The sequence below is a fragment of the Elephantulus edwardii genome, unplaced genomic scaffold (assembly GCF_000299155.1).
Source record: "Elephantulus edwardii isolate Elephantulus edwardi_28Jun2011 unplaced genomic scaffold, EleEdw1.0 scaffold00116, whole genome shotgun sequence".
Taxonomy (NCBI): domain Eukaryota; kingdom Metazoa; phylum Chordata; class Mammalia; order Macroscelidea; family Macroscelididae; genus Elephantulus; species Elephantulus edwardii.
In genome coordinates this window covers 11,301,092-11,316,751 of record NW_006399866.1, presented here as the reverse complement: position 1 = coordinate 11,316,751, position 15,660 = coordinate 11,301,092, and the positions used below count along the sequence as shown (strand labels likewise).

The following is a 15,660-nucleotide window of genomic DNA, read 5'->3' as shown; positions in this document are numbered from 1 at the left end:
GTATCAGGCGCACCTTAGTCTCCAGAGAGACACTGTTGCTCCTGAGTACCTTTGAGAGGTCCCTAACAGCAGACTTTCCCATCGCAATACGCTTTTTGATTTCCTGACTGCTGGTACCAAGAGTGCTGACTGTGGAGCCGAGCAAACTGAAGCTGTGAACACTCTCAATCTCTTCGTCATCCATCCTGACGCTGCTAAAAGTGAGGGATAGGAATAGAAAATTTAAATGGCAGCTCGAGAAGACGTAGCAATTATAATGAAATGTACAAGGAGCTAGAGTTAGAAAAGTAAAAGGAAAGAACTTGCTTGTCATTTCTCAATCTGAAGAACTAAAAAATTAATTCAAGCCCTGGAGTATAGTATACTTGGGGGAAAATACTGAATGACCCAGGAAGCATCAAAAGAAGATGGAAGGCTTTTTCCCATGTATAGCCAAGTTGTGCGGAGGTGGTGATACAGGCACACTCCAGATTCTGCTCCCCCCATATGTAACCCACCACCATGGCCAAGGAAGGCACTGCTGCTGGAGGTGTTATTGATGTTAAGACCGCTTCACAAGAGGTGCTGAAGACCGCCCTCATCCATGATGGCCTGCATTTTGTGAATCCACAAAGCTGCCAAAGCCTCAGACAAGAGGTAAGCCCATGTCTGTGTGCTGGCATCCAACTGTAATGAGCCTATGTATGGCAAGATAGTAGAGATCATTTGTGCTGAACACCACTTCAACCTGAGGAAGGCTAATGACAAGAAACCAGGGGAGTGAGTCGGCCTCTGCAAGGCTGACCGAGACAGAAAACCCCACAAAGGCTGCGTTTGTGTACTTGTTAAGGACTATGGCAAAAAATCCCAGGCCAACGATGTCACTCAAGAATATTTCAAATACAAGAAATGAAATCAATAAAGAACTTGGCATATTGTGTTTCTTTTCTTTTTAAGAGGCTGAGGAGTGATAAAATGGAGATTTAATAACAGACCCTACAACAGCTTTCAATGACTGTAAATTACAACAGAGGATGAGGATGGGATTTTTTTGGTCATAATTTTCTAGGTGAAAGTTAACAAATAACCAATAGATGACTATAGCAAAGATGTAACACTTAAAGAAGGCTGGAAATGTTGACAGCTATCATAATTTATAGTAGAGATACCTTGGGTGAAGTTTGATGGGAACTTTCAACCAGATAACATTAATGGAAATAGACATTCTATAGCTGTAGTATCCCCTATGTATTACAAGTTGGATTAAAATATAATTTTTAATATTAAAAAAGAAAAAGATGGAAAGAATACACAGTCACTGTACCCAAAATAACTAGCTGACAAGGAACCATTTCAGGAAGTAGCATATGCTCAAAGGCAATTAAGGAAAAAGTTCAAACTACACTGAAGGCACTGGCAAAAACTAAGGTCTCAGGAACTGATAGCATACTAAGTGGCATGTTTCAATAAACACACGAAGCCCTGGGCATTTTCCTAAGGCTGTGCCAAGAAATCTGGAGGATAGCTACCAAGCCCATTGACTGGAAGAGATTCATATTTGTTCTCATGATCAAAAGAGGTTATCCAACAAAATGTGGAAATTATAGAACAGTACCATTAATACCACATGCAAATAAAGTCTAGCTGAATATTATTTTTAAAATGGCTAGAACAGGACATTGACAGAAAACTGTCAGATATTCAAGCTGGATTTATAAAAGGTTACAGCACCAGGTTCTATCACAGCTGATATCAGATGGATTTTGGCTGAAAATAGAGAATACCAAAAGGATGTCTGTGTTTTATTGACTATGGATGGGCATTTGATTGTGTGGATCACAACAAATTATAGCTAACTCTGTGAAGAATGGGTTACAGAACACTTAGTTGTGCTCAGGTGAAATCTGTAGCTAGTTCAAGAAACTGATTGTCTTAACAAACCAAGGGAACACTGCATGGTTTAAAATCAAGGAAGGAGTGTGTCAGGGCTGTATTGTGTTGTCCAAATTCATTCAATACGTAAGCTGAGCAAAGAATCCCAGAAGCTGGACACTATGAAGAAGAATGGGGGATCAGGAGCAGAGAAAAGACTCATCAACAACCTGCATTATGCAGATGATACAATGTTGCCTATTGAAAGTAAGGAAGGCATAGGGACTTGCTGCAGAAGATCAAAGCCTTCAATATGAATTATATCTCAAGAAAACAAAACTTCTCACCCACAGGCAACATCATGATAGACTGAGAAAGGACTGATGTCACCAATTATTTCATCTTACTTGAATCCACAATTAACACCTTGGGACAAGGAGTGACGAAATCAAGACACATGTTCCGGCGAGCTCTGGTGGCCTAGTGGTAGGAAACTGCACTGTAATCCCAGAGGTGCGCGGTTCAAATCCACCAGATGTTCTGCTGAAGAAGGAGGAACAATCACCTCCTGTACCAGTCAGATCCAATTTGACGGTACACACATAAAAAAAAAAAGACACATGTTCCAATGGGAAAATTTCTCCAAAGTGCTAAAGGGCAATGATGTCAGTTGAAAGACTAAAGTGCCACTGTTGTAGAATGGGACTGTCCTTGGGGTTGGGGAGAGACTGAGTAAGATGGGTTCAATAATGTATACTGCACTGAAAGAGAGGAGGGAGAAAACTGTTTAAAAGAGCTATATAACTAGGTATTTCTGTCATCACAGGAGACAAGAGCGAGGGCTACATGGTGGAGGGGATCTGGGGGAGCGTTGTAAAACAATGAAAGAATCTTTTCTTTTACTTTTCCATAATTTTTGGACTCATTACTTATAACTTGTTAGTCAAATTTGTGTCTTCTAGGTTGCAACACCCCCATGATACATCTTCAAGGATATGAACATGTACGGCCAAGCACAATCAATAAGAGTGCATCTAAATTCCAAAATCAATCTCCATAATAGTCTATGTGTTTCCTACTGCCAAAGGGGCACTTTAGAGTAGTGAGAGAAGATCTTCACCCTGAAACCCACAGGGTCCCTTTTCAGCAGGAAGTAGCTAAGAGAATACGCCATCCCCTTTTCCTTATGACTCAGGGTGAAGTCTCTCTCAGGGAGGAGTGATAGGGAATGGCAAAGGACACACTGACAAAGAAGATTAATCAGAACTGGCTTTGACAAGCACTGTGGCATTTGGACAAGAACAAACTGGGAGGAGGGTAGAGAGAATAGTGCAACAATGAATGAATGGAAACCCAAAATCTCTGTAAATGTTGATGAAAATTAATAAAATATAATTATAGAAGAAAAAAAAAAAGAAAGAAAGACTAAAGTGCACCTGATCCAAGCCATGGTCTTTTCAATTATTTGCTATGCATCTGAAAGTTGGACAGTGACTAAGGATGACAGGAGAATCAATACCTTCGAATTGTGGTGTTGGAGAAGAGTACTGATATACCATGGACTGCCAAAGAACAAAGAAATAGGTCTTAGCAAAAGTGCAACCAGGGTGCTGTAAGAGGCAAGGGTGGTGAAACTTCACCATATATACTTTGGGGGCATCCTTTGGAGGTGCTAGTTCTTGGAAAAAGAAAAAGTGGAGGGTCAGTGAAAGAGAGAAAGACTCTCCAGAAGGTGTACTGACTCAGTGACTGGCTCAAGTTATACCAGAGATGACGAGGATGGCACAGGACAGGGCAGGTTTCAGATCCATAAGGTTGCTATGAGCCTCAGTTAATTTGATGGCACCTAGAAATAACATGGTCTGGTATAGGACATGGTCTTTACAATCACTTGTTATGCGTCAGAGAGCTGGACAATGACCATGGAGGACAGAAGGAGAAATGATGCTTTTGAGCTTTGGTGTTGGAAAAGAGTACTGAGGGTGCCATGGACTGCTAAGAAAACAAACAGATTCATCCTGGAGTGGGTTAAACCGGGCTGCTCCTTGGAGGCAAGGATTCTGAGACTTCGTCTGACATACTTTGGTCATGTTGTAAGGAGAGACCGATCCTTGGAGAGGGACATCATGCTTGGCAGGTTGGAGGGCAGGCGCAGGAGGGGAAGGCCCTCTAGGGGATGGATTGATTTGGTGACTGGGGCAATTGGGATGAGTGTGTCAGGGACAGTGAGATTGGCACAGGACAGAGGAGAGTTTAGAGCTGTTGTACACAGGGTCGCTATGAGTCGCAAGCGACTCGACGGCACATACCTTGCTTTTTTATACTTATGTTTATTGCTTCTCTCTTTACAAAAATATAAGTATGATGAACAAATATTCTTATTTGTTTGGTTTACTGACTGGCACTTAGTAATGTATTAATAAAAGGAATGTGGTGGTCAGTAAGTTTTTCAAGGAAACAGTATGTTCAATATATCCAACAGTAGGAAACACAGAAAAGGTACAAAATTAATATAATTCCTTCATTCACTCATGTATTTTATTACAGCTTCAATGTGCTAGTCATTGAGTATGCAGTGATAAAAAATTAAGTTCCACTTCTGTAACAGCTCTCTAAAAGTGTAGTCTGAAAAAAAAAAGTGTAGTCTGTAGGGAGCTGCGCTATTAACTCAAAGGCGGCGGTTCTGAGATGGCTTGAATCCACAAACAGCTCTGTGAGAAAACTATTGACACACTCATCTTTTGCACATTTTAACATCCCAAAAGCTCACTGGAGCCAGCTATGAATCGGTTTTCAATGTGAATAAAAATAATGTACTATACTCATTTAGTCATCACCCTATAATAGTTTGGGCTCCCTGAAAGCAAACAGTGATTCTAACCTGTAGGGGCTAAATAAGGTTTTAATTGATGCATGACTAATAAAAGTATATAACAACTGTGAATAGTATTCTACAATAGCTTTATTAATTTAATCAATGACTAGAAATGCTATTTAATCCTCAACATACTCATTAATTGTACAAAATAGTACAGTAGAATTTTTCATTACAGTTTTTCTAAGCTTCTTCCTCTTAAATTAATTTTCCAAAATGTCTATGATTTAATAGAGGATTATTAGCAAGTCTCTCAAAGTATGGAAATTATGCAATTCAATTTACTAGTAAAAAACTAAAAATAAAAAGAAAATAATTTATGAACTTACCTTTTCCTCCACTCAGTGGTTTTAAGTAGAGTGCCAAATCTTCTACACATTTCTTCGCAACCTCATAATGTTTGTTCTCACCTAGATTACTACTCAACTTTATTGACTGATGATCTGGTACCTTAAAAAAACAAACAAACCTGCAGAAATACACTTAACAAGCCTACCTTGGTAACCTTGATGATTTTAAAATTCTAACAGAGATACATCATAGTTAATTAAGTAAAATTAAAACTATATACTTAGACTATTTTACAATAATAAAGACCATTTACAATTATTAATAACAACTAATCTGGGTGGATTAATACAGAAGGGGAAAATGCAAGTAGTTAATGCTAATTTTTGGGTTTGATTATCATGCTATGGCTACAAAAGATAGTAAGTACCACTAGGAGAAGTCAGGAAATCATAACAGTTCTCTCTCTAGTATTTTTACAAAAGTCTAAAAATATTTCAAAGTAAAGTACGAGGAGAACGGGCAGAGATTTATTTCCTCATAGCATTTAATATTGTTTTATTTATTGTGTATATGGTCTGTTTCCCAATGTTCTGAATCAAAGGTCAAAACCTTGATTATCAATTGTAGTTCTTCCACTTTCATGAATTATCTTAAACAGATGATTAAACTGCTTGTAAAGGAAGAGGGAAATTCATTTCCTAAAGCTATTATAAAAAATTCACTTAATTTAACAAAATTATATAGAGTGCCACCAAATGCCAAAGAGTTTTAAATTCCCTGGATATATCAATAAGCAAAAGAATCCTACTCCTGGGGAACTTACATTCTAGTGGCAAGAAAATCAGCCAATAAATAACACAATCAGTGAATATTTTCATAGATATTCAAAGTTTATCAGTATAAACTATACAGTAAGGAAGAGAATTGGGACTGCCAGAAGGAGTTGCAATTTTGATTGGAATGGACAGGACAGGCATCCTGAGAACCCTGACATTTGAACAAAGACTTGAAAGCAGATGAAGATTAAGAACTCTAGAAAGGGATAACAGTAACTACAGAAACCCTGAGAGAACCTGTCAGCATAACTGAAAAATGACTCAAAACAAAGTCACTGTCTTGGAGTTTGAAATGAACTCAACAGCTGCCCCCCAGCAAATTTTCACAGGATGTAAATTGTACTAAAGAAGATTATCCCTGTAAAGACACAGTGGATTTGAACTGTCAGAGAGGCATGGCCTTTAGGTTTGTAGAGCAACTCCCTATAGACTACGCAATCAGAGCTTTAGAGATAACTAGGAGACCAGTAAAAGGAGGAATGTGGCATTAAGATTGGAGGAGGACTCAACAACCTGTTTGCTGAAATGAGGAAGGCCTGAAGCATTTGCTGCATAAGGTCAAGGAGTGTAGTCTGCACTATGGATTAAAGCTCAATAGCAAGAAAATGGAAGATTCTCACTACTGAGCCAAGAGGCATCATCATAATAGATTGCGATGATTGACAATTTCAGCTTGCTGGTTCCACAGTCAACACTCTTGGCACCAGCAGTCAGAAAATCTTATTTCAGGGTCCTCTCCAGTATGCTAAAAAGCAACAATGTCAGTCTAAAGACTAAAATGTGTCTGATCCAGGCCATAGTATTTACAATTACTTGTCATGCGTCAGAGAGCTGGACAATGGCCAAAGATGACAGAAGAATTGATGCTTTTGATTTGTAGTGCTGGAGAAGAGTACTGAACAAACCATGGACTGCCAAGAGAACAGGTCTGTCCGGGAGAAGGTGAAACCAATCTGCTCCTTGGAGGTAAGGGTTTTGAAACTCTAGCTCACATATTTTGGGGTATGTTTCTAGGAAGGACCAGTCCTTGAAGAACATCATGCTTAGAAGGGTAGATGGATAGTGCAAGAGAGGAAGACCCAGGATGAGATGGATTGACAAAGTAACTGGAGAGATGAGGGTAGGTATGTCAGAGGCAGTGAGATACGCTCAGGATAGAACAGGGTTCAGAGCTACTGTGCACAGGGCCACTGAGTTGTAGTCAACTCAAAGGTACATAAAAACAATAATAGATTAATACTGTTTAAGCTGAACGAGTGTGGAGAGCAACTATAGGATATAAAATTGAAGAGGTGATAGTGCTCTAGTGACCCAAACTTGGCATCTTTCCTTGCTGTTTGAATTCATCATTGGCTCTGTGAGAAAAAGACAGGCAATCTCCTCCAATGCAATCTACAGCCTCCAAAAATCAGCTGCAGGATCAGGTGAATTGGTTCTGACTTGAGATTAATGGGTTTGGATTTATAGACTATTTATAGACTATTTAAGAGACTGTGATCAATATTTGCAAGGGACATTATATAATATCTGACTTAAAATACCAAACCAAACCCACTACAATTGAGTTGATTCTAATTAATAGTGACTATGGAACAGAAAAGGGAGCTCTGGTGGCTTAGTGGTAGGAGTTGTACTGCCAACCCAAAGACATGTGGATCAAACCCACCAACTGCTCTGCGGTAAAAAGATGGGAAATTTCCTCTTGTATGATTTACAGCCTCAAAAATACACCTGCAGGATCAGATATGAGTCAGTTGTGATTCAACAGCAATCAGTTTGGATTTATAGACAATTTAAGGATTGTAATTAACATTTATAAGAAGTATTACATAGTATCTGACTTATAACAAAAAAACCCCAACAAACAACAAACTTTTGTGCAATTTACTGCCTCTGAAAATCCACTGGAGGGTCAGCTATGCATCAGTTCCAACTCAGTGATACAGTACATAACAAAAACATCAATTTAGGAGAAAGGAGAACTGCCCCATGGAACTTCCAAAACCGAAGTCTTTATGGAAATCAACCACCACATCTTGCTCCTGTCTGGAAGCTGGTGAGTTCAAACTGTTGACCTTCTCGTTAGTGGCCTAATACCAAACTACTTTGCTACTACTGCTTTTTTTTTAAAGAGTTATAAGTTGAATCTTTATTTAAGTCTCATCTGCCAATTTAGCATTTTAAAAATATGGAAGACTTCACGAATTTGCATGTCATCCTTGCACAGGGCCCATGCTATTCTTCTCTGTATCCTTCCAATTTTAGTATATGTGCTGCTGAAGCTAGTACCACAACTGCTTCTTACATGACTTATTGCAGACAATAAATGGTATAGGTAAAGACTCTATTGCCATAGTACATAATATACCAGGCTGCTAATCACAGGAGAAAAATGAGCAGTTCCCTATCATGAAGATTTACTGCTTGGTAAACCTGAAAGAATGTAGCTATAAGTTGAAACCAATTTTATGGCTGTGGGTAATATTATTACGAAAAGTATACAGTACTTTATGTCATATCTAAAGCCTCAGATTTGCAACAAATAACTATTTTATGCCTATTAAGTACAAAATGTAGTCAATTAAACTATAACACACTTTGTGTATCTAACTTCATTATAAAGCTTGAAGAAACTTTGTGTATTAAAAATTTTAACTACCAAGATACTAAAAGAATGAGGCACTTTACCTCACCAAATTTCTAAATTTTTACATGGAGGAAAATCTTTACTTTCTTACTTTTTAACATGTAGGACATGATGTCTAGAATTTCATCTTCTTCACCTGAAAAATGAGGTAACTACTACTTGAAGATTTGAAGTAAGAAGCTGCAATAGTAAATGTACAAAGTAGGTCCCAGTTGTGCAAGCTGTAAATTTACAGTCTTTCTCTGATTCAGGAACAAGATTATAAACTCATTTTACATGAGCATAAAAATATATAACAAAAAAAAACCCCAAACCCCAAACCACCAAGCTTGGAAGCAGAAGTGGCATCCACTTCCAAAATGGCTTGCCCCCAGAAACTCTATGAACATGGAGAAATGACCAAAGTTATACACATGTTCAGGTCTTTCCTTCACAGGGTCACTATGAGTCGTCTATGACTCAACATCACTTAACAACAACAACAACAACAAATGGCTTACTAAATAAAAATCCTACATAGGTATTATTTTTTTTTCATTTTCAGTATTATTCTCAGTGTCAAATACAGTTAAAAAGAAAACAAAATACCTTAACTGGGCATTGCAGCTGTCTGACACTGGCAAACACTTGGACTACATTTCTTTTCAAAACTAATAAATGTGTCAAATTTTATATAAAAAATATTGCTTATCTATTGGGGGGGTATAAAAAATATTGCTTATCTATCAAAATCACTTATTAAACATAAATTTTGACCAAACACACATAAAATAAAAAACTGTAATAGGAATTTAGAGTCCTGCTTAATGTTTTCATAGCATTATATATAAAAAAAAATCTTGCAAAATAACATAAGCCAAACTCGCTGCCATCACATAAAGACCAATACTGTATAACACCACTGTTACAAAACAGGACAGATTGGCAGAAGGGAGTTTGGGAGAGAATGAGATAGGAGTGGAAAGATAATAAACACTGCTTTAGAACAGATGAGGGGAAAACTGTCTGAAAAGAATATATGATTAGGCATTTTATGTATGACAACAATCTGGAACAAGGGATGCATTGCGAGGAAGGATGGGAAGATGTGCAACAATGAAAAAATGATAAAAATACAATATGAAAATAAAAATCTAAAAAAAAAATCAGAATCAACGCACAGCTGACATCCTAGAAGGTTTCCAGAAGTCATAAATCACATGCATGAGAGTAGACTGCTCATCTGTTTTTCACTAGCTGGTGGATTCAAAGTGCCAGAGAGAAGCACAGGCTTTGAGTCAACAGCTCAACTTTCTACAGACTTTGCCACCGGAGCTCCCACCAGACTTCAGAATATAGTCATGAAAAGAAAATATACTGAGAATATTTCTTCTTTGTTTTTCAAATACCACTAAATGTATTTTGCATTCTCTAATAGAGCTCTGGTGGCCTACTGGTAAGAAGTTGCACACCAGCTGCTATGCAGGGGAAGGATGAGCAATCTCCTCCCATGTGATTAGTCTCTGAATACGTGCTGGAAGGTTAGCTATGGGTCAGTTCAGACTCAAAGGGACACAACAACAACAAGGAACAAAATTTAGTAATCATTACATATATTAAATTAGTAAAATCTTGAAACCTTACCTGGGCTCCAACTAACTGGAGAAGTGCAAAATTGACAGGAAGCACATCAATGTCTGTGTTTATGGCAGTCTGGTCAAAAGGACAAGCTTTTCGGTGAAGTTTATTCAAGCAGGTCTTGCAAACAGTGTGTGAACAACCTAAACTGATGGGTTTGTGCACATTCTCATCAAATTCATTATAGCAGATTGGACAGGACAGAAATTCTGTCCATTGAGCTGCCTGCACAGGCATTGTGGAAGCTTGATGCTCCAGTTAGCAGTCTAACAGATCATTATTTTGCTGTGTAGTGTTTTATGAGCTAGAAAGAGACAAAAGTAAAATTAATCATATAGTTATCATTAACATTTCATTGTTAATTGCTTCAGAACCTAAAACACATTTAAATAACTTATATGCTTTGAATATATTTTTAAATTCACAGAAAATTTTTCCAGAATACTTTAATAGTGTCTCTTCCAAATAAACTCCATTTTTATAGCAATTGCTCACATTAACAGTCATAACAGCTCAGTACAATTCTGTATCTTTCTTAATGACTGTATCAAATATGAAGATTAATGTCCCATATTAAATTTTTAGGAACACTGATTTTTCTAAAAAAGATGATTAAAAGCAAATAAGGTAGCTCTGGTGTTGCAGTCCATAGGGAACTGTGCTACTTATCCCAAGGTAGCAACTCTCTGGTGGTCCAACCTCATCAGCATCACTAAGGAAAAAAGGTTGGCAGTCTCCTCCAATTAATATTTACATTATAAGAAATTAGATAAGGAATTGCTGTCAGAACTGACTTAACGACAGTGACTGAATAGACAGTTTTGTTTTATTGGTTTTTTTAAAATTTATCTTATTATTTTTATGCGTGTACCATCAAACCAACTGGTACAGGAGGAGACTGTCCCTCCTTCTCCAGCGGAGCATCTGGTGGATTCAAACCGCACACCTCTGGGATTGCAGTGCAGCTTCCTGCCACTAGGCCAGAATAGACAGTTTTGTAGTGTTTCAAACTGCTCCACTATTAACATGATACCTACTGATTGTGAGTCAATTCCAATTCACAATCAGGCTCCCAAGGTTGTAAATCACTACAGGAGCAGACTGTGATTGCCTGTGAAGTAGCTTGTGGATCAAAACCACCAATCTCTTTTAGGCTTCAACATATAATCCATCATGAAAACTACCAGAGCTCCTTACATGCTTGATAGCTTTGTATTACAATATTCCATGTTTTCAGGGAATAAAGTATCTCAATTTTCATGTAATTAATGCTTAGAAGTAAAAATTTCTATTAGAAATTGAAGTCTTTTCAAATGTAAAAAAGAAACTTGTGCACACCTATGTTTATTGTTGCTTTGTTCACAACAGCAAAGAGTTGGAAACAACCCAAGTGACCATCAAAAACGAATGGATAGAGAAGCTGTGGTATGTTATGCAACACTCAAAAACAAAGAACTCATGAACTATTATACAAAATGGGTGACCATGAAGGACATTATGCTGAGTGAAATATCTCAGTCACAAAAAGAAAAGTACTGCATAATAACACTGTTATAAAAGAGGACGGAAAAAAAAAACATAAAAGAGGACTGACATGGGGGGTGGGGGGGGAACTAAGCAAAGAGGGGATAAATAATGTACATGGCATCGAAACAGATGAGGGAGAGAAGTGTATAAAAGGAATATATAATTAGGTATTATTGGCATGACAAGAGTCCAGAATTAGAGCTGCATAGTAAAGTGGTCTGGCGGAAGAGGGGGAGCTGTATAACAATGAAAGAACTTTTTTCCAAAGAAAAAAGTAAACTGTGGGTGGAGGGGGGTAGAGAGGCAGGGAGGAAAATGTGCAACAATGAATGAATGGAAATGCAAGTTTTTTACAAACTTTCATTAAAAAAAACCCCACAAAAACAAAAACAACAAACTTGGACTAATTCCCCTTCTTACTGAGATATAAGGAACTTTCTACTTTAAAAAACATAAAAAACTTCCTTCACTTTTCATCAGTATCTTCTTCAATAAATTCTAGATTCTTCAATTAAGATAAAAATCAAAAGATAAAAAACTCAAACTCACTGCTGTTTAATAAACTCTGACTCACTGTAACTCTCCATCTGGCTATCAATATTAACAAGCTGACTGTCTTAACTTTCTCCAAGGAGCAACTGGTGGGTTCAAACTGCCCAACTTTGTGTTAGCAGCCTCAAACATAATGCCCTACCTATCACCAGATCTCCTTAAAGAAAACGAAACTTCATCTAAATCATAGAAGCAACTGATACATTCCAATAGAATTTTTAACTACTGTGTTTTCTCATGTTTTTTGAGATACATACAATCAAATGCCTTTGCACAGTCTAAAAGCACAAGTAGATATCCTTCTGGTCCTCTCTTTTGAAGCCCCAAAGCATCTGGAATTATCAATGATTTCTAGTGACAAGGCCTTCTCTAAATCTAGTTTGTATTTCTGCCATTTCTCTGTCAATGTTCTTGCCATTTTTGGATAATTTTCAGCAAGATTTTCCTCACATGTGATATTAATGATATTGTTCAATAATCTCCACATTCCGTTGGAATGAAATGAGTCAGTTGTCCAGGGAGCTGTCCTCCAGATTTCTTGGAATACCTAGTGAGCACATTCAGGGCTGCACCTCTTCACTAGAATATGGTATTCCATCAATTTCTGGCATTATTTTTTGCCAACGTATTTCAGAGCAGCTTGAATTTCTTCCTTTATTACCATTGGTTCTTGATCCTGAAAAGTTCTGTGTTGACCATTTTTTCCCTTGACCAATTCTTTCTGCATATTCCTTCTATCTTCTTTTGATTCTACCTGGATCATTCAAAATTTTGAATCACAGCATCTTTCAAGCACTGCCAACCTGAAGCTTTTTTTAATTTGTTTTTCAGACTTCTCAGCTTGAGAAATTCCAACCGAGTTCTTTCCTTTTGATTTTCTCACTCTGGCTCTTTGCACATTTCATTATAATATTCTGTTTTGTCTTCTTGGCCCTCTGAATCTTATGATCAACTTCTCTTCCCCTTGTTTTGACTTCATATTATTCTAGTACAACATAACACCACCACCAACAAAATATTTTTCTCATATAATATGCCTACATAAATTATGAGCACATGCATAGTACAATGGAAACTAATGTATAAAAAGAGGCTTTGTAGTTTGCAAAAACTTAATATGTTCATTATTTGCATGAAAATACACATGATGAAGCTGATACTCATTTCTTTAAAAGCATATTATCAATTTTTACTACAAAATATTTTAAATATCAAAAAATGATAAAACCCCTAATTTACTTTAAAAAGTATGATCTAAATAAATCATGGACATCTGAGAAGGAGGGTGAGCTCTGGTGGCCTAGTTGGTAAAGAATTGCTCTGACACCAGAACACAATTCAAATCTACCAGGTGCTCCACAGGAGCGATTTCCCCCCATGGGATTTATAGCTTCTAAAAACCTACTGAGGGTTTCTAACTCACCAGCACACAAGATTCTAATGGATAAAATTTCTATATCTATAGGAATTTACTTGAGAATAAGGAAACATAAATTGCTAATATAATGATTATAATTATTGACAAAGTAAGTATTTTTCTTAAAGATTCTCCCAAGATTTAAAATTGAGATAGTATGGTTTTAAAGATCACAATTATAGATGTCTAGAGGGATGTTTAATAAAGAAAACCATTTTAATTAGATAATTTTCATTAATTAATTGCTCAAATTTAAGGTTAGAAAGATGAATAATAGTAAGAAAGAAATGATTCTTTTTCAAGCTAAGAATGTAAAATCATAAATAGCAACAATAAGAAGTATCTTTCCTATGATGCAAAAGTAAGCTGCATAAATAAAAGCATTTCATTTTCTGTTATTAGTCCATTATGAGATTATGAATCTTGTTCAGGAACATGGCACCTGATTTTCAAATTCCAGAATAAAGTTTGTCTTTTTCATCACTATATGAGGAAAAAAACAACAGTATTTTACAATTATCTTTACAAAAAAACATTAACACTATACTAAGCATGCAGGATGGGGCAAAACTAAGACCTGTTGTTACTAAGACACGTTATGTTAGTTATACAGGCTTTGTCTACTTGATTACACCAAACAATAACAAGCTTAGAGCTCAGATGTGTTAATTAAAAGAATCAATTTTTATTCTAGTTCATGCACGTAGGAATTAAAGTCACTGAAAGGGACTGTCAAGGCAGCTCCCAGAAAAATAGTTTGTATCAACAAATGGCATTATTTTGCAACACAGATCATATTAATATTACTGTTTTATCATGTTAGGGAGCTCTGGTGGCCTAAGAATCTGCACTACAATCCTAAATGCATACAGCCTGAATCCACCAGTTGCTTCATGGGAGAAGGATGGGTAATTTTTTTAGTTCTGACTAAAGGAACAAAGGTAATCAACAACACAAATACAATATATTTGTATTGCTGAGTGATATTTTCATTTATCTGGAAATATTTCTTTAGTGTTATTTGTGCAAAAAAAAAAAGTACTATATGTACTAAGACAAACATCTGACATGAACAGTTCCATTTCAACTTAACTACAATTTGTATACAATAAAAAAGAGACTAAGGAATAGTCTTTGTAATTTGGCAATGTCTGTAATAGTAATTCTCAATTTAGAAAGCTTAAAAAGAATTCTTTTGAGGCTTAGATTATTTTTAATTCAGCACTGGTAAAATTAAGTTAAGTGGTAGGACTGTGGAGAGGGACATATTCAAAGCAGCTCAAATCAAGAGGCCAGCAGCAATTTTTGAGCAGGGCACTGTTGCCTGTGTCCTGTATGGGTCAAAATCAAACAACAAAAGTTCTGGCTGCTATGAAACATGCAAGCTGCCATTGTTCTAGTCAGCTATGACTAAATGTTCTAAAGCCATGGCAGAAAGATTGCTTTCTGGAGGCAGAATGGTAAAGGATTTGGCTGCAGGAAAATTTTGGTGATTTGAACCCATTGCTGAAGTATATACTAATGGTTCATATCAACAAATGGCATTATTTTGCAACACAGATGATATTAATATTACCGTTTTATCATGTTAGGGAGCTCTGGTGGCCAAGTAGTAAGAATCTGCACTACAATCCTAAATGCATACAGTTCAAATCCTCCAGTTGCCCCATGGGAAAAAGATTGGCAATCTCCTCTAGTCGATTAAACACCTCTGAAAACCTGCTGGAGAAAACTTCACAAGACAAAGAGTGGCAGTCTTCTCCCACACAATTTAGAGCCTTAGAAACCATGGGGGTAGTTCTGTTCTATAGGGTCACTGTAAGTCATAACCAACGCAAATGGCAATGGATTTATTTGTCTAGGTGGAATTTATGTTCTAAACTAAAAAAAAAATAAATGAAAAGAAATTGTAAGCTCTAAAGTTCAACTATTCAAACTATATCAATGAGAAGAGTTGAATCTCCATTGTGAAGACTCTTACTATATATGACATCAATGTTGTTGTTATGTGTTGTTGAGTTAGAACTGACTCATAACTGACCCTCTA

General features: G+C 36.8%; 1 protein-coding gene and 1 pseudogene across 1 annotated transcript in view; one reads left to right on the top strand and one right to left on the bottom strand.

Moving 5' to 3' along the window:
* RC3H2 (ring finger and CCCH-type domains 2) overlaps positions 1–15,660 on the bottom strand; it is a 64,779-nt gene that overhangs the window by 45,077 nt on the left and 4,042 nt on the right. The window contains exons 2-3 of the mRNA XM_006892590.1: positions 10,124–10,421; positions 5,056–5,176 (exon numbers count right to left, since the gene is read on the bottom strand). Of these exons, the coding sequence (XP_006892652.1) occupies positions 5,056–5,176; positions 10,124–10,354 (352 nt within the window). The 5' untranslated portion in view covers positions 10,355–10,421. The remainder of the gene's footprint in view (positions 1–5,055; positions 5,177–10,123; positions 10,422–15,660) is intronic.
* On the top strand, positions 502–892 carry LOC102858649 (annotated as a pseudogene).